The 27,160-nt window shown below is 38.5% G+C and overlaps 1 protein-coding gene across 1 annotated transcript in view; it reads left to right on the forward strand.

Moving 5' to 3' along the window:
- The window catches only part of LOC114050170 (disrupted in schizophrenia 1 protein-like), a 508,708-nt gene that overhangs the window by 77,756 nt on the left and 403,792 nt on the right, over positions 1-27,160 (forward strand). Inside the window, exon 3 of the mRNA XM_027871792.1 lies at positions 10,598-10,667. Coding sequence (XP_027727593.1) covers positions 10,598-10,667 — 70 coding nt within the window. The remainder of the gene's footprint in view (positions 1-10,597; positions 10,668-27,160) is intronic.

Genomic DNA, 27,160 nt, shown 5'->3' on the forward strand with positions numbered 1-27,160 from the left:
CTTTCTTTCTTTCTTTCTTTCTTTCTTTCTTTCTTTCTTTCTTTCTTCCTTCTTTCCTTCCTTCCTTCCTTCCTTTCTTAAGGCAATTGGGGTTACGTGACTTGCCCAGGGTCACACAGCTAGTGTTAAGTGTCTGAGGCTGGATTTGAACTCAGGTCCTTCTAACTCTGCCTTCCCCTTTTAAAATAAAACAGCTTTTTCCTCATCCGCAGCTGCTCAGATTTATACTAATAATTGAGCTCTTGTCTTTTCTTCCTTTCCTGCTCTGGTGCAGGGTGTTCTAGGTCCAGCTCATTTTGGAAAATGGGAGGAGGGAGGGGAGGCAAGGTTCACTGATACTGGAGTGAGATGAGCCGACTTGATAATACAGGATTTCCCAAAAGTCTTAGTGCTGCTTTAAGCTTTAATTGCTTAGAAGCACTCCAAGTTATTAAATAATAATTGGAAGGAATACTTATACAGATTTAACCTTAGATCTATCAGATTACTAAAGTATTATATAGGGCGTCCCAAAAGTCTTTATGCCGTTTCATCTCTCCAATTATTACTGAGACTTTGGGGGACATCCTGTATAATGGTTTAGCAATCTGATAGATCTCAAGTTAAATTGGGATCGGTATGCCCTCCAATGGTACAGATCAAAATCTCTACACTGTAGTATGTCATAGATTTAAAGATGGAAGGTTTAAAGATAATGCCTGTTCCTACTGCAATACTCTGTCCCAGCCCAGGGCAGAAGAGCTCAGGCCCCAGTAGGGGCATTTTTCATGCCCTGGCACAGGGGGTTGGTGGTTGATTCTGGCAGAGTGGGCGCTGGGCCCCAGCGGTGCTGGCAACAGCACGGATCAGAGCTCTAGAAGAGTTAGCCAGGGGATTCATGGGTGTAGATACAGGCCTCAGAGGCTGAGTGGCTCCTGGCCACAGGGGCAAAAGGCTGCTCCATGGTAGCCCATTGCTTCCTGTAATGTAAAACTGATTGGTCCCTTCATATTGCTCTGAGCAACACTTAGTGATCATTTTATGATGGCATCATTGGGAAGGGGTTTGCTTTCAGGCAACAAGAGATAATTGAAAGTGTCTAACCAGCCCCTACAAACAAGAAGGGGGCATTCCCTCAGAGTCCTCTCTTGGGGTGAAGATTTTGTATTATCTCTTCCCTTACCATGGGATTCTCAGGGAGGAGGCAGTCTATGATGAAGATGAATGATTTTGAAGAAAGTGTCATCATCTTTGCTATTGTTCTGGTATTCCTGCTTCTGCTTCTGTTTCTGGTCATCTTTTTACATTGAGAGACCCACTATGAACTGCAAAAATTTGGTATTACCCATTACATAGACTCGATCATTTAGACCTGAGATTCTGTCCTTCCTGACACTTTTCCAGGTTTAGTCACTCCTTCAGGGAGTTGTTACATGGTTCCCCCCCCCCCCTTCTCCTTTAGTGATGCTTTTATCAGGCTTCTTGAATACTGGAAATCTAGGTTGACCACAATGACCCTAAAGTGATTTAAGTTAACAAAAGGTCCTCTAGACAAAGGTGCCTGCCAACAGCTTATGCTATCTGAAACAGATTAAAATATGATTGGGAAATGTTTAGCAAAATAAATAAAAATATAGTTTACTTATTGTTTAGAAGCCTTTATCACCAAGGACTAGAAAGTTGTAGAAGCAATATCCTAATACCTCCTCCCATGCAAGTTAGGCAAGTTTTTCCTTAAAAGGAGGTCATTTTGGAGACTTGGTAGGTTCATTGAAGGCTCAGGATGTTGACATCACTTCTTGACTGAGTGCAAAACACCCACAAAAAGCTCCAGGCACCCTGTTTGATACTTTACTGGTAAAAAATGATGGCAAATCAAGCAATACAGTATCACTCAAATCAAATCAAGGTAGCCTCAATGACTATTCTTGTTGAATGCCCTTTTACGGCTATGGCTAAATAAATCTCCTTTTCTTGACTGTTGAATGATTTTCAAGTGGTTCATTTTGTTCCAATACCCAAACTACACTATTAGGAAGTTGGCCTGAGTCAGGCCCAGGCAGGAACAGCCTGGTTAGAACCTGGAAATACTGGCAGTTTGGGTGCTGGTGATACCACAGATTCAGTTAACATTCTGGTCAGTGTGTTGCAACTGCTTCCAAGTGCCAAAGAAATAGATAGATTGGCATTGGGTTGCAGTCTGGTCTTCCAATTGTTGTGATAATGGTAGAGTGGAGAATGGTAGAGTAATGGTAGAGTAGTACCTTCATAGTCTAGTATGATAAGAAGGCAAGCTATAATGGAACTTATAAAAAATGACAATACCCCACCTGCTGGAAATACCTTAGTGCATATGGCCCTGACCATTAAAATAGGCAAGCCATGAATGTGTATGAATGGACTGAAGATATGAATACTTTCATTATACAAATGTACTATATATCATAACCAAATTAGAAACAGATCTTACCAGTTTTAGGGAAGGGCTTCATGCTCCTTTCTACCAATAATATCTTCTGATCCAAGTCACACAACAAAATACTACAGGCCAGTGAATGGCAATCATAAGGAATAATTAAGCTTTGATTGAATAAAACAAGAGATAAAATTGAAGAGCTATTAAAATCTGAAGAAGGAAAGGTTGAAGAACCTGAGATCATTGAAAATCTGCACTAACTGCCAAACTCCAGAAAGTCTAGTTAATAATGAAACAGATCAAAACAATACCAATGACTTAAATGATTTTGAATAAGAGATATGTTGAAATCTTAAAAGCCCTTTTTGAGTTTAACATAATTCATCTACTAGACCAGTTATACTAAGAGTAATTTTATAATTTATATAAGAGCATATATAATTATATATGATATATATGTATGATCTTATATATAATATTATATCTAACATATGTAGATATATATATAAGATATTTGTAATATCTTATATATAAGACATATAGACATAATATATGATATATGTAAGATCTTATATATCTGACATAAATATAATATATAAGATATATGCAAGATCTTATATATAATTATAAATAAGAGTAATTTTATTTTTATATTAACATATTTATCATTAATATATTTATATATAAGTTATATGAGAGTAATTTAGTGATCAATGTAGATTTTGTAAGGAAATGGTAGAAAATGAGCAAGAAGGTAAAAAATTTTTTAGCACCTACTGAATAGTTAAAAAGACATAACCAGTTGGCCAAAATTATACATCTGAAGATCATTCCCTTTCTTGAAATGACAGAAGACAAATCCTTATCCTTGAAATACCTTGAAATATTCTGGAGAACTCGACCTATGAACTGGACTACCATCATACAGCAAACTGTTGCATGGATAATATTGATCCATAAAAACTTAAAAAGAATTTAAATAGATGTTACCAGACTAACTGCTTGTAATTTCCAAGCAACAGGAAATGACAGCTTTTTAAAATATAGAAACCTAGCAGAGGAGATCATCTTACATAGGAACAGAATGATGCACATATCATCCCTATTGTACTGTGGGTTACTGGAGACACACTGAAGATGCTTTCATTAACCCTACAAGGCATGAGTTTACATCCTAATACTTGTATTAAACTACAAAAACAGTTCTTTTTTTTCTATTAAACATTAAATACAAAAAAAAATAATATGAAGGTAGAGACTTGTCTCAGGAATGTTTTTATCTGAACACTATTGGAAAAAAAAGATGAGATGATCATGATGCTAGTAATTAATAATGATGATGATGATGATGATATTTTGTGTCAGTATAACTCCTTAACTTTTTCTAAGGACCTTCACATCTATTTTCTTCACATGGTTTAATGAAAAAAGCATTGTACTGAATCTGGTAAGAGAGGGAGACCCAGAAGGAGTCACAATCCAGTCCCTATTCCCATATGACAGGCACTGGAGATAGAAAGACAAAACCAAACTATTTCTGCCCTTAAGTATCTTCTGTTGTCTTGGGGAAGAACACATGTGAATAAAAAAGTATGTGAAATATTTGCATGTTGTGAGTTTGGGGAAAGAGATTCTAGTAGTTAGGATTCATGTAGAAGATGATGCTTGAGCTGAGCCTTGAAGAAAAATGGAGATTGTAGGAAATGGAAATGATGGAAGGCATGCATTTCAGGGACAAAGTGTAGTTAATGTAAAAGTACCAAGATAGGATGGGGTATATGGAGTATTCAGGGAGGACTAGCACCTGTGGTATGAGGGCTTGCTGAGCCCTTTGCAGAGCTGCTTATCTATTTTTGGTGTTGATCTTTCATCCAACTCTCACTTGTGACTCCAAAAAGCTGTAGCTGTGCAAGCATGCTATATGTGCAAATTGTCTTGGCAGATGGGCTTAACCAGGTTGAAGATAACCAACAGCCCTCAAACCTGTCAGTGAATTAGGGGGTTTCTACCCCAAGCATGTGAAGACTTCCCTGGATGGAATGGGTAGATGAGAACAATTTGTTCCAACAGCCATGAAAGCGGTGCTACGGAACACTTAGAGCTTAGACATCAAAGACTCTAAGGTCATCTACTGTATTCCAAGCCAGCTGTCTTGACTTTTGGTCTTGACACTGAACTTAGATGTCTCTGGAAGAGAGAGTGAAGCTGATGACTTTGTGCAGCCCTGCCTCACTTAAATCCAATTCACAAGCATGCCAAGACATAACCCAAGATGTCATTGGTCCTCTTCAAAAAATGGAAGGCAAACCAAGATAGGAGATGGAGTTTTGTGCATGAGGAGCAGTAAGATAGTCAATTTGACTAGACTGTAGACTGTGGAATGTCTAATGTCTATAGAATGTATACTAAGGCCTCAAAAAGTAAATTGAGGTCAGGTTGTATAGGGCTTTCAAAGCCAAAGTAGTTTGTATATTTGGTCCTAGAGGCAATAGGAAGCCCATTTGAGTTAATCAAGTATGGCACTGTCCATTAAGTATGATCAGAACTATATGAAAATATTACTATTGATGGGGTTTCATTCAGTTTCAGAAGCCGAGACCTTTGCACCTTTTAGCCAAAAGGAATTTGGCTCCTTTGTTTACAGACCCCAGAAGACCCTTAAACTTTTAGATTCCTTGTAGACTCACTTTATCTCTCTTTGGAAGCCTTAGCCTTACCTTTTAATCTTATTCAAATGCACCTTTGCCCCTAGCCCTAAAAAGAAGTTTGTCTACCATCCCAGAAAACCCTTAAACTTTTAGGTTCCGTATCTACTCTCTTTATCTCCCTTTGAAAGCAAACTTCTACCTTTCAGTTCCCTTCATTATCTATTCTCATTGTTTATTCAAATCTCTCTGACCTTCCAAACTGGAATTCTCACCTAAACCCTTTGTCCAACCAAGCCCCCTTCCTCTGGCCACCCAAAGTTACTTTAGTGTATTTAAGATCCACCTCCATTTAGACGCTGAGAATTTCTCATGCCCAAAAGGCTGAGACTCTCATGCCCACTCGTCCCTATGGGTGTTACTGATGTTTGGGCTCCTGGGGAATCTGGCCTATATGATTTATCTTTAATAAACTTTCTCTCTGGCTGGAAGAAGATTTGAGTTGAATTCTTTCAGGCAGGGCTCAGCACCATGATCTGGGGCTTTCCCCAGCACCCCCAAACCTCTAGACCTCTTCACTATGACAACATTACTTTCATATTATTAGGAAGATATGTAGGTATGATTTACTGGCAGTTTGGGGTGGCGTAAGATTTAGCATGTTAGTTGATGTATCTTTTAGGGGTTAGGGATAAATATCCCTTAATTGGAATGTTACTAGAGAAATCAGCTAGTGAGATGAGGGGTCTGCCCTTTTTGAAGAATTATGTATTTCATTTATGAGTAAAGCAAGTGCGTGTGTGCATGTGTGTGTGTGTGTGTGTGTTTTGTGTACGCACATATGGACATAATCAGTAGCATTGGATTTGGATAATAGGATATAAAGCTGGAAGGGACCTTAGGAATCATATAGTCCAATTTTTGTGTCATGGACTTCTTTGGCATTTTGTTGAAGTCTATGGACCTCTTCTCAGAATAATGTTTTTAAATGCACACAATAAAATACATAGGATTAAAAAACTAATATTTAAATGCAGTTATCAAAACAACAAAAAACCAAATTTATACTCTAGTTTGAGAACCCTTGACCTAGCCGATTCCAGCACTACAAATGAAGAAACTGAGGCCCAGAGAATCTAAATGACTTTCCCATGATCACTCTGGTAGGAAGTGATAGTCAAAACTTGAACTCAGTTCCTCTGACTGTACTTATCATGCATTAGGTGAAAGTGTCTGAAAACAGTGTTTTGTACATCGTGGATGCTTAATGTTTATTAAATGGGGAAAAAGTAGGGAGGGGAGTTATTGATATTCCTAAAAAGTCCTTTCTGTTTTGTTTTTAGCTGTCCAGCTCAACCCCCAACATCCTGGCCTCAGTCCCTGCTTGCTTTGGTCTCCATGATGAGGGAGCCAAAAGTCTCTTTCCCACTGGAGGGAAAATGTGACTGTGGCTTGGTTTTGTAGTTGTCAAAATGTGCCACAGATATTGACTTGATAGGCATTTAGGTTGAACACATAGGTATTAAGGGTTTGATCTGGGAGCCAGTATTTATATACAAAGGAATGAAATCTCAACTGACTGTGTGGCGTGATTTTCCATTCTTAAAATGCCAATTAAAACAACAACAACAACAGCAACACTATTTTCAGACAGGAGAGTGATTAAAAAAAAAGTCTTGTTGCCAGTTCAAGTACTGACAAAGTGAGGAAAAAAGTAAGAATATTTCCATTGTTTCTGACAACCTCTTTCCTCAGCCTCCACTTCCTCTTCCCTCCCCCGCTTTTATCCCTCCTGCCCAATAACAAAATCCTAAGCCTTCCAACCAAACAAAAAACTTACCTTGGCAACAACTCTGCTCAAGGCTATGAGATTTGGCATGAAGAAGGCCGGTGACTTCAGCCAGATTTCCCCTTCTTTTCCAATCCTCTTACTGGGATATGGATCACATCACTCTAAATACAGAGAGCTTTTGATAAGCTGGAGGTTGTGAAGCCTTTAAGCAAATTTGGGTCCTTGGAGGAGCAACAGGACCAGTGGTATTAAGTTAGCATTTTGGATCAAAAGTTGAAGTTGGGGTATGGGGGAATGTCTATGTGTAGGGGGGGATGGCTTGGTTTGGAACAGCAGTGTCCATGGAGCTAGGAGGCTGCTTTAATTCATTTCTAATTTAGTACTTGATTCAATTTAGATATTTAGAAACATATGTAAGGTTAACACAATGCATGATCATATTTCTCCTCTGCCCCAACCATACCTCTCCCCCTTCAGATATAAACTTTAAAATGAGTAGATTATAATTTATGGCCAAATACTGCTAAGCCAACCACAATTTAACCACCTCCAAAGGAGCTACAGCTAGACTTTTTGGAAGTTTGAATGGTAGAGTGGATAGAGAGTCAGTAAACCTGAGAATCAGGAGGGCTCAAATTCTGATTTTATGATTTGATTTTATGTTTTTATAGTGGGAAGGACAATCATTCATAAGGCACAAAGAGTAAACACAAATAATAAGACATGATGTGGAGTCATGGTTAAAGGGCTGGTCTGGGAGTCAGAAATATCTGGGTTCAATATATAGGCAAGTCATTTAACCTCAGTGCTTCAGACAACTCTCTCTAAGACCCTAAGTTACAAAATTGTTGATCTGTATTGATGGAATGAATTTCCTTGTTAGGAGTTCCTTCTTCTGAGGAAATCAGTGGTGCAGATTGCCCTCTCCCCCAATTACATAACAAAACAAAACAAAACTCTTTTAAGTTACTGGAAAATCCTCTTCTCTTGCCTGTTTGCCATTAAGATTTGATTATGAGTCTTTCTGCAGCAATTATTTGTGACGATGCTTTATAGTAAGACTTTATCTGCTTTTATTATTTCACAACTCTATGATGAATTATTGCTATTCCCATTTAAAGCTAACTGAGACCCAGAAAAATGAAAGCATTTTTAGCACACAGCAAGTATGGGGCAGAATCAGTATGAGCATTTGCTGCTCTTGTCCTTTGAAGTTGTTGCCTGTCCCCTGCATCTGCCTGACTCTATTGAGCACATAAGCGAAAAGACAAGGAAGAGAGGCAGAGCTGCTTTATTCCTTGTCTTTGTCTCACTTATAGCCTCTACCAAGTAGCCTGGTCAAATGAATGCCCGAGGTGCCAGGATGCTTGCCAGAGCTGGCAGGAGTGGTAAGCTACTGTATCTCGATGCCCTTCTCTTAGAAAAAGTTGTTCAGAAGAGGCTTTTTGAAAATCAGAATTCGTCCCAAAAGAAAGTAAATAAAAAGTCATCCCACCCTTCTCCTCCCGCTAATTTGACCTTTATTCTATCTAATGATGCACGTAAGATTCCTTTGGATTGGAATGGTGGCTTATACATCCTTTGACTGTAATAGTATTTGCAAAGAGCAGTGACTTGTTCCCCCGCGGTCTCATCTAATTATTAAATCCTCCTCATTCTTCCCGTTAGATAGGTCTATTTATCTTGAGAATATATTAAGTAATATCCAGCGTCATAGAGAGGCAGTGATTTTATTTCATAGTCTCTTCTAATTACCAAATCCTCCTTACCCTTCTTCTTGGATAAGTATATTTACCTTGGGAATATAATATTAAGTAATATCCAGTATCATGTGGGGGTGTGTGGATAATAAGAGTTGATCATGATGTAACACTTCAAGGTTTACAAAGCACTTTACATTCATGATCTCATTTGAGAGACCTTCACAGCAACACAGTGAAGTTGTTGCCATGCTACCATAGGTGTCATTATCCATATTTTATGGATGAAGAAAAGCAAGCTCAGAGTAGTTAAGTGACTTGCCCAGGGTTACACAACTAGTAAGTCTCAGAGGCTGGATTTGAACCTAAATCTTATTTCACCCTGTGTCCAACTACACCACCTGCTGGCTACAGATGTCTTCCTGGGGGCCATTGGCAGGAATTCCATTCAGGAAGTGTGTAGGTTCAAAAGAAATACTGAGAAATAGCCAGTGGAGGAATAAAGATACGGAGGAAGAGCCCTTTATCTCAAGTTCAACTCTTTCCCATTGGGATATGGAGTCTTAAAGAAACATGGAAGGCACTATTTGCACTCTCATGCGCGCTCTCTTTCTCTCTCGCTCTCTCCTTCCCTTCCTCTTTCTCCTTTCCACTAATGATTAGGGAACCTCTACTGATATCTCTACCTTACAAAGTCAGAGAATACTTTTTTAAACGTTCTTTTAATTAAAAGACTTACCTATATTTTTTATTTTTGTATGACAATCATTTCTGGATATAACCCCTCCTCCTTGGAATTGAACCCTCCTTTTTTTTTTTTTAAGCAAAAACAACTAAGTAAAAAGAGCCAATACACAGCAACTGGGTCTGGCTTTGCATGTAACATTCTGTCATTTATGATGGCAGGAGGGCAAAATGAGGTTAATCCACCTGTAGCTTCCTGACAGTTCACAGCAGCCTCTCATTTTTCTGTAGAGCAGAGGGAAGCTTGTTTCATTATCTGCTCTCTGCATAATTATACTCAGGATTTCCTTTTAGTGGTCTTTTATTGTGCAGGTTCTTTTTGGGAGAGTAAGAGGTGGTATGCTTTTGCAGTGAAAAAATGATTTTGAATGAGTTTCTGTATAATTAGGGGAATCCTCCAACCTCTCCATACTTGAATTTCCTCAGATGTTCCCACGTGTTTCTAGAACATAAGTATATAGGTATAACAATGGTGATAATACCTTGGGTTTCAATAGGTCCTGAAGAACACACACAGACATTGTATCATTTATTTTCACAAAATACCTATTTATGTAGAATGGGGCTGGTGTTAGCCACATTTCACAGATGGACAACCCGAGAGACAAAGAGGTCAAGTGTTAAGCCCAAGTCCATCCATTGGCAGAGCCAAGGCCAAGGTAGAAGCCTCCTTCTTGGCTCCTTCATAAAAGCATTTTGCCAAATATTGAGAAAAAAGACAATTAGAAATGAATGTTCCAACAATAAATGCTTAGATAACTAGCATTTTGTCTCTGGATGTTGAATAGAAAGTAATTAAACTTTTTTTTAAGATCTGGAAAAACATTATATAGGTTGTAAAGGTCTGTCCAAGGTTTTCTAGTGAACTCCTACTCTGTCTTCAAGACAACCTTCTGTGCCTCAGCTTAAGTACCCATAAGAACCTCTGCTCTTGTGTTTCTTCTCTCTCTGGTGTGTTTACATTCATAACTTTAATGTGATTTTTAGAACAGAGAACATTTGGTCAGGAAATTAGCATTCCTTTTCATTATGCATTTTTTCCCTTGCAGATAAGGCCTCAATGTGATGTTTTTGTTTAAAATAACTTTCTAACTTTTTCTGTGGATTTTATACTCAAGTTACAATTTTTCTTCACATAATTTTTTTTTCTGGGAAAGCTCATGCATTTTACAGTTGGCCCGTGAAAAATGTATGTCTGGTTATTTTTAAAAGGAGAAGAGCACAGTTTCCAAATTGTTCCAACTTAAAAAAGGGGAGAAAGAAACTGAATGTCTGGATAGTATTGTAATTTTAGTTTTCCTTTTCTCTCCAACTGATCTAGATAAAATCCTTGATGTTGAAGCTTCAGAAACTTCAGGAAAAAGCAGTTGAAGAAGATAATTATGATAGAGGTAAATGCTTTTTTTCCTCCTTTCTTATCTCTTCTCTTTCTCATGACTTCCCCTTTCTTCTCTGTCCTCTATCTTTCCAAAATGAAGAATCTTGGTAGACCTCTGAGAAGAATCCAACTAGGAATATTCGAGTCTCCTATAATATAATTCTTCTGAGGATTTCAAAGCCCTACATGTAAATCCTTTTTCTTACAGTTGTAATTGTTTGCCAACAGATCTAGGCAAAGTATACAACACAGAAATTATATTTACCCTTTGTCTACTAATTCTTATTTTTTTTTTTTGGTGAGGTGATCAGGGTTAAATGACTTGCCCAGGGTCACACAGCTAATAAGTGTTAAGTGTCTGAGGCTGGATTTGACCTCAGGTCCTCCTGACTCTATTCACTGTGCCACCTATCTGCCCCTTGTCTACTAATTCTTCATGGCAACTGTGGCCTCATCAATATATTTTTCCCCCAGTGATGCAGATTACTACTCATTCATGCTTGCACAAGTATAAAGAAAGAAACACCCAATCCATTTCTTTGTCCAGGAGGACAAAATGCTCAAAATGTGTGGTGTTTCTACAAGCTTAGTAGACACTATACTGCAGGGCAGTCACTGCAGCTCATCAGCCTCTTCCTCTCTCCAATGAGTTGCTGGGTTTTCACTGCTTGGTAAGGAGAAAAAGGAAAGTGATGAGATATGGTAACCAAGAGGCAATTGCTGTGGACCAAAGTCAGAGGAATGGGGAGAATGTGTTGTTCCTCCCAGCCATTAGACAACTGGAACTGGTCTTAAAGTCATGGGAATGCCAGGGCAGAAGCCTTTATGGAAGGCTTACCCTTCTGGGTCATGACATTGAATCCATTTTTCTTGTTCCCTAAATGACTGGAGGGAGAGGCAGTTGGAGATCCCTATCAGCAACAGGAAACTGGATAGAAAAGCCCTGGGAGTATGAACTGCATCCTGAATTCTGTCTGGAGTCCATACCCGTGATCTCTGTGATCAACCAAGACCAGGGGCTAGGATTCTGAGTCCTCATCTAATGACTAGCATTATTGGATGGCTTGAGATGGACATCAGCCGGAAACTATGTTGTACTGTTGAACTTTCTTTGCCTGCTTATAGAAGGAATAACCATGGCAAGTTAACATGCCAAACTGTTTCTTCTCTAGAGCTCCTGGGCTTGAAATGGCCCATGGAATGACCCGTGTACTGCCTGGGGGCTTCCTCGCTCTAGCAGAAGTGGATACTCAGCCTTATGGCCAGTGTGTGTGTGTGTGTGTGTGTGTGTGTGTGTGTGTGTGTGTGTATGTGTGTGTATGTGTTTTTAACCATGTATGGTTGTATTGTTTTTATTGATTCTCTCCAGAGACTAACACATTTTAGGTTAAGTATGTTCTGTCTGTCCCTATGGAGTGTTGACTCCACTATGCCAAAGTCAGGTGACTAGAGCTTAGTGAAATATACTAAGTTCAGGAAAGAGGTAGGGTTTTCAAATAGGATAGGCAATTCTGTTTGAGTAATTAATCATGATGACACCCTCAAGATTAATGAGATTTCAGGACTACTTCGAGAGAGGTGGAGCTGAGGAATAGGAAGCCATCTACTCTCTGCTAATTGCAGAGAACTTAGTCCTTCTGCAGGATTGACTTAACTCTGAGGGTAAGCATGGTTTTCCCTGCTCCTAATTCATCCTGATGAAAAGGATCAGGTAATGGCTAAAAATGCTACCTAGTTTTTAATGAAGTATCATTATTTTTTCTTCAAAAAGAAAACATACCAATTTGTTTATGCCCTATTATTGGTTTAGGAAGTGTGAAAGTTACCTTTTGGAATTGGTAGGTCAGTTGGTCATTGGCTGGCATAAGATTGGCTATGACTCCCTCTGAGATACTCCCTCAACTCAGTGCTCATGAATTTGCATACTGTGTTTCCACAGATATGACTACTGCTCTAGGCTCCAAGTTATCTTGTGAGCTAGTCAGTCAGTTAATAAGCATCTATTAAGTACATACTATGTGCCAGGTGCTAAATACTGAGAATACAAAAACAGGTAAAAGACAGTCCCTGCCCTCAGGGAGCTCACAGTCTAATGGGTGCGATAACAAGTAAAAACGATAACAAGAGATAACAAGTGCAAACACACTCTAAACAGGATAAATAAGAGATAAAAGAGAGAAAGCACTAGAATTGAAAGGTGTTGGGAAAGGCTTCCTGTAGAAGGTGAGATTTTAGTTGGAACTTGAAGGAAACCAGGGAAGCCAGGAGTTGGAGATAAGTAGGGAGCACCATTCCAGGCATGGGAGACAGCCAAAGAAAATGCCCAGAGCTGAGAGATGGAGTGTCTTGTTTGTGGCACATCCAGTAGGCCAGTCTCACTGGGGAATAGTGTATAAGAAGACCGGAAAGGTGTGTGTGTACGAGGTGGTGGTGGTGAGCTGGTTATGAAGGACTTTGAATGCCAAACAAAGGATTGGGTATTGATACTGGAGGGGATAGGGAACCACTGTAGTTTAATAAGTGAAGAGGTTGTGTATGACATAGTGAGACATGTGCTTTAGGAAAATCATTTTGGTGGCTGAATAGGTGATAGATTGGTGTGAGGAGAGACTTGAGGCAGGAAGACCAACTAGCAGGCTATTGCAATAGTTCAAGTGATGAGGTGATGAGGGTACCTGGGTAATGGCAGTATCTGAAGAGAGAAAGGAATACATTTGAGAGATGTTGCAAAGGTGAAATTGCCAGAACTTGGCCACAGATTGGATATGGGGAGGTGAAAATAGTGAAGAGTTGAGGATGATGCTTACATTGCCAGCCTGGAGGAGTGGGATGATGGTGGTACCCTCCATAAAAGTAAGGAAGTTTGGAGGGAAGGAAAGGGAGATTAACAGAATGAATTCAGTTTTGGACATGTTGAGTTTAAGATGTCTACAGGGCATCCAATTTGAGATATTTGAAATGAAATTGGAGATGCAAGATTGGAATTCAGCAGAGAATTTGGGGCGGGCGAGGTAGATTTGAGAATCATGAGCATAGAGATAATAAATTAATCCATGGGAGCTGATAGCATCAGCAAAAGAAGTAGTGTAGAGGAGGAAGAAAAGAGGCCCAGGACAAACCCTTGTGGGTCACTTTCCTTGGAGGTATGACCCGGATAAAGATCAAGCAAAGGAGAATGAGAAGGGGAAGTCTGCTAGGGAGGAGAACCAAGAGAGAGTGGTGTCCCAAAAACCTAAGAAAAGAGAAAATCAAGGAGAAGAGGGTGATCAACAGTGTCAAAGGCTGCAGAGGGTCACATGCTACAAAACTACAATCATTCATTTAATCAACAAACATTTATTAAACACCGACTATGTGCAGGACATTGTGCTAGACACTGGGGGATAAAAAAAAATTCCTATTCATGAGGTGCTTAAACTAACAACTGATTTATATGATGCTTTAAAGTTTACAAAGCATTTTACCTATACTTATCTCATATCATATGAGACTTATAACAGTCTTGTGAGGTAGAGACTGCAGTTATCATCCCCATTTTAGAGATGAGGAACCTGAGGCTCTAAGAGCATAAGTGGTCAGAAAGCTATTGAGAGTCCAAGGTGGCCTTTAAACTTGGATTTACTAATTCCAAATACAGTAGTCAATCTAATGTGCCAAGCATGATAATGTTTCAAGGAAAGAAAACCCACTGGCGCTGTAGCTATCCTCTTCCTCCTCATCTCAGGCTTCTCCCTGAGCTCATTCCCTCTACTCTTACCACATTCTCATTCAGCTTACTGGAGGCAGCTCAGTGTTCAGTGGATGAAACACTGGGCCTGTAGGCAGGAAGAACTGAGGTCAAATCTGGCCTCAGGTATTTACTAGCTGTGTGACCCAGGACAAGTCATTTAACCTCTGTTTGCTTCAGTTTGCTCATCTGTAAAATGGGAATAACAATAGCACCTACCTCACAAGGTTGTTGTGAGGATCAAATGAGATAATATTTGTAAAGCACTTAGCACAATACCTAACACATAGGAGGTGCTATATAAAAATGCTGCTATTATTATTAGTGATTATCACCATTACACATCAACCAAATCCCTCTGGTCTAAAAGACAACAACTCCCTTCCCATTTTCAGGCCACATAAATACTTTGGTGACAGTGCTGCTGACATTATCATTTATGCATTTTACCTGTCCATGGCATCTCAAGGGAGCCTGTTGTACACAAGGATATCATAGATAGTTGCTGTCCAGTAGTCAAGATGGTATTGTAGAATACTGATATATCTCAAGTAGGAATTGAGAAGAAAGTAGTTCAGGGTCAATGAGTAAATTGTGGAAACACCAAAGTTACTCTGAATACTCCTTTTGCTCAATGTTGATTCCTAGCACCTCTTAGTTGTACCAGTACTATCACTAGTACTAGTGGTAGTAGCAGTAACAATGTTAGGTGTGGACTTGTGATTTCATTTGTGTTAGGAACTTCCAAATTGAAATTTTTTTTCTGCCTTTGCAGTTCAGCAACTCAACCATGATTTTAAATCTTTAGTTGCCTGGTGCACTGACTCCAGGATGAGTCAGAGGAAGGGCTTCAGTTATGGTCTTCCTGACTTCAAGTCTGGCTCTCTGGACGTGACTCCAAACTATATCTCTTTAATGTTATTATATTTGCATTTATTTTTGCAATCCCTCCTACTTGTGATTAACATAAAAAAACCATAAAAAACCCAGCATATAATCAAGAGTATGTTGGCAGAGTGAGAAGGGAAAAAGGGGAAATAAGCATCCTTAAGCACCTGTTATGTGCTAGGCATTGTATATATAATCAAATGAGATAATATTAAATTAATTGTCTCATTAATTAAGTTAAATGTTATTAATCATTAATTCAATATTAATTAAATATCTTATTAATGATGAGATAATACCAAATAAATGAGGATCAAAGGAGATAACAGTAACTGGCACATAGTAGGTGCAATATGAATGCTAGTTGTTGTTATTACCATCATCATTGTTATTGTTATTATTATTATTATTTTATTAGAGATGCTATGGGTAGATGAGGAAAGAGGTGATGGATGCTGAAATCATGGCATCTGGAAATGATGGTGTAGCAATTAGGGAAAGTCATCAGACAGCTCAGAGTTAGGGTTGAAGGGAAGAGGAGACAGCCTGGCATAGCTGAACTAAGTATTAGGAGATCTGTATTCTAGTTCAGTATTGGCTTTGCCACCAATGATGTCACCTTGAACTTCATTTTATTGCTCTGAGCCTCAATTTCCTTATCTGCAAAATGAGAGAATTGAGCTAGGTTATATATATTTTTTATCTTTAACAGTCTATGAAGAGTAAGGAGAAGAGGCACAGGATCAGATTTCTCTCCTTCAAATAGGTTAAGTCTATCTATGGGATAGAGAGCTAAGGCTTTTCAACAAGGTGCTGCATATTTTTCTTCCATAAACCAAAATATGTTGTAAGTAAAGTTCTTTTCTCCTTTGGTATTCAGATAACACATCTAATTCCTTTAGCCTCTCAACTATTGAAGGTAGTATTTGTTAGCTATTTTATAGCCTTTGAGGCAGAAACACAATTATATGTATCTTTTTTGCCATGTGTATTTACATTCCCTTCTTGGTGGCTACCTTACAGTGGGTGTCCTACCCTGGGCAGATCCTTTATCCACTAAGACAGTGACAACAGTTTGCCTTACTTCCCCCACTGTAGAAATTGCTGTTTTCCTAGCATCATCCGGACCATTGTTGAGGCAGCTCATTATTTATGCAGAAACCTGACAGCAGCAAGGTAAAACATGCTCCTGGATGCAGTTAAAGAAAACAAAACAAAATTTAAATTTTAAACTTAAACACCCAATAAACACTTGCATATACGAAGTAGAACAAAAAAGGTTTGGACTTGAAACTGCAAATCTGTATTACGTACAGCTCACTTTTCTTTTAAAACATGTGATAAATTCGATGTTATTTTCAAAGCTGTCTTGCTTGTTTTGAATTGACCTTTCTGCTGTTCTCTTTCATGCATTTGAAAAATGCTTCTTTTTCAACATTTTTTCTTTTATTTTTTCATATTGTTACCCCTACTATACAGCCTCTTTGCCTCCCTCTTAACTACTCCTTTCCCCCAATTGAAAGAAAAACAAAGCTCTTATATTGACTATACATGATCAAACAAAACAAATCCCCCATTGGCCTTGTATGAGAATATATGTTTCATTCTGAACCTTGAGTTCATCATCTCTCTGTCAGGAAGTGGGTAGCAAATTTCATCACTGGTCCTCTGGAATCACGGTTGGTCATTGCATTGATCAAAGTTCTGAAGTCTTAGTTGTTTTTTTTTTATAGTAATCTTACTATAAAAATTGTTCTCTTGGTTTTGTTCATTGCCTCAGTTCATACAAGTCTTCCCAGGTTTGTCTGAAAGCTTCCCTTCCATAATTTCTTACAGAATAGTAATATTTCATTACATTCATATACCATAGTTTGTTCAGCTATTCCCCAATTGATGAACACCCCCTTAGTTTCCAGTTCTTTGTTGCTACATGAAAAAAAGCTACTGTAAATATTTTTTGTACATATGGGTCCTTTTCTATGTTCTTTTATCTCTTTGGGGTATGGGCCTAGGATTGGTATCTCTAGGTCAAAGGATACACTGAGTTTAGTGACTTTTGGGGCATACTTCCAAATTACTTCATGAAATAACTGGACCAATCTACAACCCCAAGAACAAGGTGTTATCTGTTATTCTACAGTCCCTCCAACAACTATCAATTTTTTGGGGGTCATGCCAATCTAATGGCAGTGAGGTAGAATCTCAGAGTTGTTTTCATATGTATTTCTTTAGTTATTAGTGATTTGGGGGCATTTTTTCCCATGTCTGTTGTTAGCTTGGATTTCTTCCCTTAAGAACTACTGGTTCATATCCTTTGGCCATTTATCTACCGGTACTACAATGACAAAAAATTCCCAACCCTACTACATTTCCCCAAGTCCTATTTTTTTGCGGGGCGAGGTAGAAGCTTGAACATACTTTCTTGCCAAGCTAAGACAAAGCTGTAATTGGTTTGCAATAGGTTGTAGGACAAAACTTTGTAGGAAAAATGTCCCATTTTTCTGCTTTACATGGGGATCTAGAGCAGAATGGCAAGACCCAGCTAACTAGCTTTTGTCCCTTCGATACTCTAGAAAGATGAAACAGCTTTTTGTTTTGTTGCTTTTCTTGTGGGTTTGATGTGTTTCTGGTTGAAGTTTAGGAGAGGGGTCTAACCTGAGTGAAGTGACAAGGCTATATACCTCAGGAATTCAACTCTTCTGGAGCAGATGGCTTAATAGGATGGAACAATAATTTACGCTACCTGGGCCTGCTTACCTGTAGGAAGGAAGGAAGGAAGGAAGGAAGGAGAGAAGCAAGGAAGAAAGAAAAAGGAAGGAAGGAAGGAAGAAAGGAAGGAAATAAGCATTTATGGTTTACTATGTGCCAGGAACTGCCATCAATGATGGGGACATAAAACAATTAAAAATAAAGATGGTTCTTGTCCTCAAGAAGCTTACATTCTAATGTGGGAAGACAATGAACAAAAGAGTTGAAAAATTGGAACCAGGATAATGTCCAGAAGGGCAGTGAAGACAGGCCTGGACCATTCCACAAAATGAAGGCTCCTGAAAGAACCCAGAAATGAAAGAAGGAGGGAGGCCTTATAGTAATGAGTAATCACCATCCCACCTTGGGTTTCTAAACTCATTTTGTACGAGGGGCATGTGGGCTTTTAGCATTGCCCTTCCTTGCTCTTCTCAGAGATCCCCTTGAGGTATAGAGGCATCAAGGTCCTGAGGAACTAGGAAAAAAAGCTAGGGGCAGGGGTTGGACCTGCCCTGTGGAAAATTAGTGTAGAACCAAAAACAGGACTCAGGTCCTCAAGTCTAATTCTTTTCTAGCATGAATTTTATCTCTGACATGAACATTTGCCTGCTTTTATTTAAGAGTATGGTTCAGAGGACTATGAACCGCATCTGAGTTAATGGGAGTTCTTCAGTTATTTCAGTAAATGTCTGGATAATTTGATCTTACCTGTTTTGATCTGATCTTATCTCCATGCCAATGTGTTAGTTAATTTGTTTATATTATTTAAAAAACCTGTTATGACTAAATTGAGTTTACCAACTGGATTGATTGAATTGATAGAATTAATTGGCTGACTAATGTGTCCCCTGGTTCCTTACAACTTTTTTGCTGCTTTCCCATCTCTTTACTCCCAAGTAATTCTTGCTTCACTCATCTTATAACTCATCCCAGAATGGGTCCTCTTACTCTTCTGTTTTCACTTGTTTGGTTTTGATTAATGCCCAGCTCTGTGATTTGATTGGCGTGAGGAACTCCAGGTTGAAACTCCCTCCATTGACTCAGACCAACTACTTCTCTGTAACTTGTAGTCTTAGAGATTTTCCTTGGGCCCAGAGAAGTTAAGAAATGTACTTGCTTAAGTCACATAGTATATGTCAGTCAGGATTTGAATTCATGTCTTCCTTACCCTAAGTCTGGCCCTTAGAGTGGAGAGCCACTAGAACACAATGCTTTTCTATTTCCAAGTAAAGGTTTTAGTAGTGGAGACCAAACCACAGTTTGCATCTGCATTACGAACATTATATCCTTGTCTTTGGGAGCGTTCACATTAACATAATTTCAGTGCAATGAAAACCAAATGCCACGTGCCAAAAGATATTAAGAAAAAAAGAATGTTGATGGCTATGCAATATTTTTGTTTTAGGACTGTGTTTGGATTCTCCTTGGGTGACTTACTAATTGTGTCTGTTTGCATTGTAGTTGATTTCCAGAGCACTGGTGGGAGAGGTGGATATTCTTGCATCTTCTCATTACTTTGCTGAAATTAGAAATGCAGAACATTGAGTGAATGTTCTTTAGGATATATTGAATATGAACCAGCTGTTTGGAAGGGCCAGAAACTGAATTTTCAGGAGAAGGGATTTAGGCTATTCACATGTCAATATGTTCATGTCTTTGTTTGCCATACAAAGTGACAATCAAAGTGTTATCCAACCTGGAATGGTCAGAAACTGAATATTCCTTAACAGCTCCCCCAGTTTTCACTAAGTTTACCTATACCCACCTACCACTGTGACATTTTTTGGCAGTGAGGGTTGCCAACCTGCAGAAAATAACTATCTGATGATTTGAGAATCACTCTCTGTTTGGTATTAAGAATTTTGCTTGTGTAAATCCTGTCTTCCAAATTAAAAAAAAAGTTGGAAAATGGGCAAGCAACCTATTTTTAAGTCATGCAAATTGTAATTCAGCATTCAAAGATTTACTCTTCATCATCTCTGCCTATTTTCCGCCTCTGAAGGCTTAATTTCACGACCTAGATTCTCTTATCCTGTGTAGCTTTGTGGAATGTCTGTTGAATGACATTGGGTGACATTGAGGAAATTGAATTGAACCCTGTTTAGGAAGTTTGTTGATTTATAAGTATGGGGTCAGCTCAGTTGCTGAGGGCAGAGAGAAAAAAAGGGAAAGGAAGAACTATGAAAGTAGTAGAGAACCAAGATGAGACTGGAGAAGAAAAGGGATGAGAGACAATCCCTACTAAACTTTTACTGTAAGATGACTATCTACCTCCATGTTGCCAGAGAGAGAAGCTGAGATTGCCTCCTAATTATTTAATTTCTTCATTTAAAATGTTTATTTCAAGACGTGGCATTCATTTTCCCCTGTCTAATGGCAATGACACGGTGCTTTGGTTCCTTTTTGTGGCTGCTTGCCTGCCACCAGTTGTGGGTGATGGCCCTGTAGTGGCAGTTAATTTGTTTTTTATAAGCTGTCCAGTCACTTAATTAAATCTTGCCTTCTATTAATGGCTTTCCTTCCCCATCTCCACCCTCCATCCCACGCTTGAAGAGGGGGAAGGAGAGTTGAAGCAGATAAGTGTGTTGATGGCTTAGCAGTTTAAATGGTGGGCTACTTTTAATAAGCCTACAACTTGTTGATGCAACCCAAGGACCATTGGGCCTTTCCATATGTACTGCTGCGGCATCGTTAGGACTTCTGGGACTTTCCTTCCCCACTGCAGCTGAACTTTGTTTTGTATGTTGTCTCCCTCAATCAACTCAAGTTCCTTGAGAGCAGAGATTGTTTCCCTTTTTCCAGTTCCATTCCTAGTGTTTAACATAGTTCTTGGTATGTAATAAATACCTAATTAGTTCATTTTCATTCATTCACTTGAGCTATAAATTTGTAATGGGTGAAATCAGCTCAGTTTTGTGACTTTATCCATTCATACTCAGCAACTCTGGAGCAAGGGTTGAGAAATCATTGGGATATTATAGGACGAGGATTTGAAGTTTGGGAACAACATAAAGTTGGGCAGCAGGGAATTTGAGATTAGTAACTAGGGAGAAATTAAAGTAGAAAACTGTGGAGTCAAGGAGGCAAAGTGGTATGGAGGAAAGCAAAGCCAAAGTTGGGGAGAAATCCTGAGAAAATTGGAATGGAAGGGGAAGAGAAGATTAAGCATGAGTTCCAGAAGGCAGGCTAAAATGGTGTGATCAGAGTAGAAGATCAGTGTTCAAGGTATTGAAGAGGGTTGTAATTCAGAGAGCTAGTGAGGTCTAAGGTGAGGCCATTTTGGTATGTGGCAAAAGGGAGGTAGGGAAGGTCATTAGATTTGAGGAGGGTTGAGATATCATGTGGTCAGTTTGTCTACATGAATATAATTTCCTGAGGATAATGGCAGGAGGTAGAATGGAAAAGTTTGTGAGCAAGAGATGCTAAAGTCATAGAAAAAAATTAGAGGAATGACCTAGAGTTACTAGATTTTAGCAACAAAGATGTGGAGAAGGTGATGCAAGCACAGGGCATGGGCCTTGAAAAAGGAAAAGTCATTTTGGGAGGGTAGAGTAATGTAATGTAAGAAGTGGCAACGGAGGAACAAAGAATGTACTCAACCTTCCTCCTGGCCCTATGGGTTGAGGGAAGTAGGAGAAGTAATCACTTGTGGACTATATAGCCCAAGGGTTATATAAAAGATGTGGCATTCTCAGAAGCGTCAAGTTCCCATTAAAGTGAAGAAGGGAAAGGACAGATTGTTGAGAAGTTCAGGAATAGAGGGAAGTTTGCTGACAGATTAGGGATAGCAGAAGGTCCAGTGGGGTGGGATAGGTGATGGGTAAAACAGGATAGGATTGTCTGGGCCCAGACAATGCTCACATTCAAGGCAGTGAAATTAGATCATAGAGCCTGCAAAGTCAATACAATAGAAGGAGATTAGCTCCAGTGTTAAGTTTTTTCAAGACTGTTGTCTAGTCAATTGTTAAATTAAGTATTCATTATGTATCAGGCATGGGATAAGCACTGAGTATACTAAGAAATGAAAAACAATGGCCTACCTTCAAGGAACTTACATTCTAATGGTGGAGACCACATGTGAATGAACAGGTACATGCATATCTAATAAGCTGCCAAATCTTATAGTTTCTATATTCACAATATCTCTCAGATTCAACTCCTTCTTCCCACTTAGCCACCATGTTAATTCAGTCATTTAGCACCTCTTACCTAAATTATTTCGGCACCTTACCTTAAGTCTGTCCCTACTCCAGTCCATCTTATATACCTGTAAGAGAAATTTTCCTTAAGTGCAGATCTGACCACTCTTTTCCACTCAATGAACTTGAGTGGCTTCCTATTGTTCCTAGGATTAAATATAAACTTTACTGGTTAGTTTTTAAAGCCCTCTATAGATTCGCCCCAACTTGTCTTCCCAGCCTAATTGGACATTACTCCCTGTCCTGCACTCTGAGATCCAACCAAACTGACCTTCTCTTTGTTCCACACACATGACATTGAGTTTCTTGACTTTGTGCCATTGTATCAGCTGTCCATCATTCCTGGAATGGACTCCCTCTTCTGCCTTTTAGAGCCTCTTCTTTTAATATGCAGCTCAGGGCCATTTTCTGCATGAGGGAATTAAAATAAAAGGTGGTAGTGGGAATTGAATGAACCACATTGACTCCATCTTGTGATGTGATTCTGGATCTAGTTTAGTTCCCTTTCTATTCAGTTATGGGTCTTGTTCAATTTTTATCTTGTGAGAAAACTTTATTCTATTCAATCAAAACTTTATTGCATTGTTTGAACCCCTGCATGACTGGGAAATTGAACCACCTCTCCCTGCTTCTTAGAGACCCTAAACTAAGAATCTAGGTTATGCCGACCAGAAACCCTGTCAGATTTGAAGATTGATGCAAGTTTTCTCACAATTATACATCTCAAGTAACCCATATATTTTATCTGAAAATTAGCCCCTTAATGGTCAATCAGTTATTATTTTCATGTTCCTTTGACTGAATACAAACACGTTGGGGGGGAGGGGGAATCTCTTTTTCTGATTTCAGAGAATTATGCCTGTTTGCTCTCCCCATCCCAACTTAGAAAGTTTCTAATCTTTCCTCCAATAGGAAATCAGATTATCTAATTTTGTATCTTGATTTGTACCCTTTTAATTGTTTTCTTTTAATGAATTGGTTTTATTAGATTGTTTCTAATACATAAAAATCTGTCTTCCCCTGTATTTGGTGTCTAGTGCCAAAGCTGAGAAGGCCTGATCCTGATTTGTTATGCGTTTGCATGCATTGCTTAATAAATAAATAAATAAATAAATAAATAAAAAAAATTGAAAACTCGAATTTTTGTTTCCTCGGTCATTTCATCTTTCACCCACCACAATATAATCATATGATTTCTGTTGTTATTATTATTAATTTGGTCAATTATGTTGATAGTTTTCCTAATATTGAACCAGCCCTACATTCCTGGTATAAATCTTACCTGGTCATACTGTATGATCACTGTGATATATTGCTATAATCTCCCTGTTAGTATTTTATTTAAAGAATTTTGCATTAATATTCATTAAGAAATTGGTCTATAGTTTTTTTTCTCTATTTTTTTTTGCTCTCCCAGGTTTAAGTATGAAAACAATATTTGTGTCGTAAAAGAAATTTGGTAGGACTCCTTCTTTACCTATTTAAAAATAGTTTATATATTATTGAAATTGTTCCTTACATTTTTAGTAGAATTCACTTGTAAATCCATCTGGTCCTAGAGATTTTTTCTCAGGGAGCTCATTGATAGCTTGCTCAATTTCTTTTTCTATGATAGGGTTATTTAAGTAATCTGTTATTTTTTCTGTTAATCTGGGCAGTTTATATTTTTGTCAATAGTTACCCATTTCACTTAGATTATCAATTTTACTGGCATATAATTGGGCAAAATAACTCCTAATAATTGCTTTAATTTCATCTTCATTGGTGGTACACTCACCCTTTTCACTTTTGATACTAGTATTTGTTCTTATTTCTTTTTTTTAAATCAAATTAACCAATGGTTTATCTATTTTATTTTTTCATAAACCCAGTCCTAGCTTTATTTATTAGTTTAATTTTTTTTACTTTCATTTCTATTAATCTCTTCTTTGATTTTAAGGATTTCAACTTTGGTGTTTAATTGCGAATTTTAAATTTGTTATTTTTCTAGTTCTTTTTCTAGTTTTTTTTAATTGCAAGCCCAATTCATTGATCTACTCTTTTCTCTTTTATTGATGTAAGCATTTAGAGATGTAAAATTTCCTCTAAGTACTGCTTTGACTGTATCCCATAAATTTTGGAATGTTGTCTCATTGTTGTCATTCTTTATGATGAAATTACTGATTATTTCTATGATTTGTTCTTTGACCTATTCATTCTTTAGGATTAGATTATTTAGCTGCCAATGAACTTTGAATCTGTGCTTCCATAGCCCATTAGAAAATGTCATTTTTATTGCATTGTGATATGAAAAGGGTGCATTTAATATATCTGCATTTCTGCATTGTAAGGTTTTTATTGCCTTAATGTATGGTTAATTTTTGTGAAGGTACCACACACAGCTGAGAAAAAAGTATATTCATTTTTATTCCCATTCTTTTTTTTTCTCTAGAGGTCACTAACTTTCCTAAGATTCTATTTATCTCTTTTTTTGTATTTATTTTATGGTTAGATTTATCTAGCTCTGAGAGGGGAAAGTTGAGGTCCTCCACTAGTATAATGTGACTGTTTATTTCCTCCGGTAATTCATTTAACTTTTCCTTTAAGAATATGGATACTATACCATTTGGTGCCTATGTGTTTAGTATTGATATTACTTGATTATGGTCCCTTTTAGCAAGATGTAGTTTCCCTGCTTGTCCCTTTTAATTAGATCTATTTTTGCTTTTGATTTGTCTGAGATCATGATTGCTACCCCTGCCTTTTTTCCCTTCAGCTGCAGCATAATAGATTCAGCTCCAACCCCTTATTTTAGAGAGAGAAGAGGAGGTCCACAACAGAAGCTTGAGATACTCACATGTTTGGTGGACATAATTTGCAAAGAAGTCAGAGAAGGAGCAGTCAGATAAGAGGAGAATGAGGAGAGGACAGCAGCATGAAGAGACTATCAAAGAGAGTGACGCTAGAGTGTCAAAGGTGTAGAGAGGTCAAAAAAGATTAATATTGAGAAAAGTCCATTAGATTTGACAATTAAGAGATTATTGGTAACTTTGGAGAGAACCGTTTCAGTTGAATAATAAAGTTGGAAGTTAGACTGCAGGGAGTTAAGAAGAGAGTGAGAGGAAAGGAAGTAGAAACACCGAGTGTAGATGGCCTTCTCAGGGAGTTTAGACACAAAAAGAGGAGAAATTGGGAGAATAGTTAGTGGGAATAGACTGATCGAGGGAGAGTTTTCTGAGAATGGATTGATACACAGGCATATTTGTAGGCAATAGTGATGCAGCCAATTGAAGAAGAACAATTGAAGATTAGTGAGAGAATAGGGATGATAAAGGGAGGTAATCTGCTTCAGAAGATGGGATAAAATGAAATCACTTGTGCAAATAGAGGAGTTTGCCTCTGCAAGGATAAGGGTCACCTCTTCATGTGACCTCATCACGTGACATGGTCAGCAGAAGGCATCTGAGTGATGTGAAATAAGAAACGGGAGAAGCATGAACTCTCTGAATTTACAGGGATTTTTTTTTATGGTTATGGTTTTTTTTCAGTAAAATATGAGGCAAGTTTGTCAGATGAGGGGGTTGGGGAGGGGAACTGTGTTGGGCTTGAGGAGGGGCAAAAAGATTTGGAAAAGCTACTTTGGTGAGTGGAATAATGAATTGATGAGTGAAGTGTAAAAGCTTCCCCTTACTCCAGTGTGAGCCAAGTTTCACTTGTGTCTGACTCTTCATGACCCCATTTGAGGTTTACTTGGCAAAGATATGGGAGTAGTTTGCCATTTCCTTCTCTAGATCCTTTTACAGATGGGGAAACTGAGGCAAATAGGATCAAATGACTTGCTCAAGGTCACACAGCTACTAAGTATCTGAGGTCAGATTTGAACTCAAGAAGATGAATATTCCTGACCCCAGGCCCGTCACTCTATCCACTTTGCCACCTAGCTGCCCCTAAGAGTTTGTAATATTATATAAACTGGTAGTGGACCAAGTCAGCATGGTTTTTAAATTTTCTTTAGCTCCATTCAGAAGAAAGTAGAATTGAAGATAGCAAAATGGGACTAATTCAAGGCTAGGGTTTGTCGAGGCAAGATCCTTGATAGGCTAAAGCGGCAAGGGTCTCAAGAGAAGCGGACAATGTAGAGTTGATCTGACTCACCAAAAGGTCAAAATGGGGAAGGGAGGAGAATATAGCCAGTGCAATAGGCCAGGAAAGAATTGAGTTGTTAAGGACCCAGAGGTCATGGTGAGGACAAAGAATGGGGTTTGGAGCTGCAAGGCAGGAGTAGAGGTGGAATGACAACAGATGTTGATCAGATATAGGAACTGCAGAGTTCCTGAACCCTTGTGGATGGAAGTAAGATCAAGGATATGAGCAGCGCTTCATTTAATTTTGTCTATGAAGCCTTGATTTTGCTTTTGTTAAAGTCCTCTCTCCATCGATGAAGACAGTGGAGATTTTCTGGTGTCCTGTTACTTTCCAGAGTCACCAGACAGGCCACTCAACCGAAGAGTACACAACACTTATCACTGTAACTAAAATGCCTCTTCCTCAACCTCACAGGATAAACACCCATATCATTTACACCTTGTACAACGATGAACGTACTTCCTGTAAACGATAGTTATCACTGCTGCTATGGTTTTAATCATAGATAGCAATGAAATCGAGATCTGAGAGACTGAATTTTTTCTTGGTTTCTCGCACACAACATTGGGGATAGGGGGAATGGAAAAGGCCACTGTCTCTCAAGGAAATTGTAGTAAGAGTTCACATTTATATACTGCTTTATAGTAATAAACACTTTACATGCATCATTTCATTTGATCCTCATAGTATCAAGTCTTTTTTCTTTTTTTTTTTGCTTGGGTAATCGGGGTTAAGTGACTTGCCCAGGGTCACACAGCTGGTAAGTGTCAAGTGTCTGAGGCTGGATTTGAACTCAGGTCCTCTTGACTCCAAGGCCAG

The sequence above is a fragment of the Vombatus ursinus genome, unplaced genomic scaffold (assembly GCF_900497805.2).
Source record: "Vombatus ursinus unplaced genomic scaffold, bare-nosed wombat genome assembly UNPS02014798.1, whole genome shotgun sequence".
NCBI lineage: Eukaryota > Metazoa > Chordata > Mammalia > Diprotodontia > Vombatidae > Vombatus > Vombatus ursinus.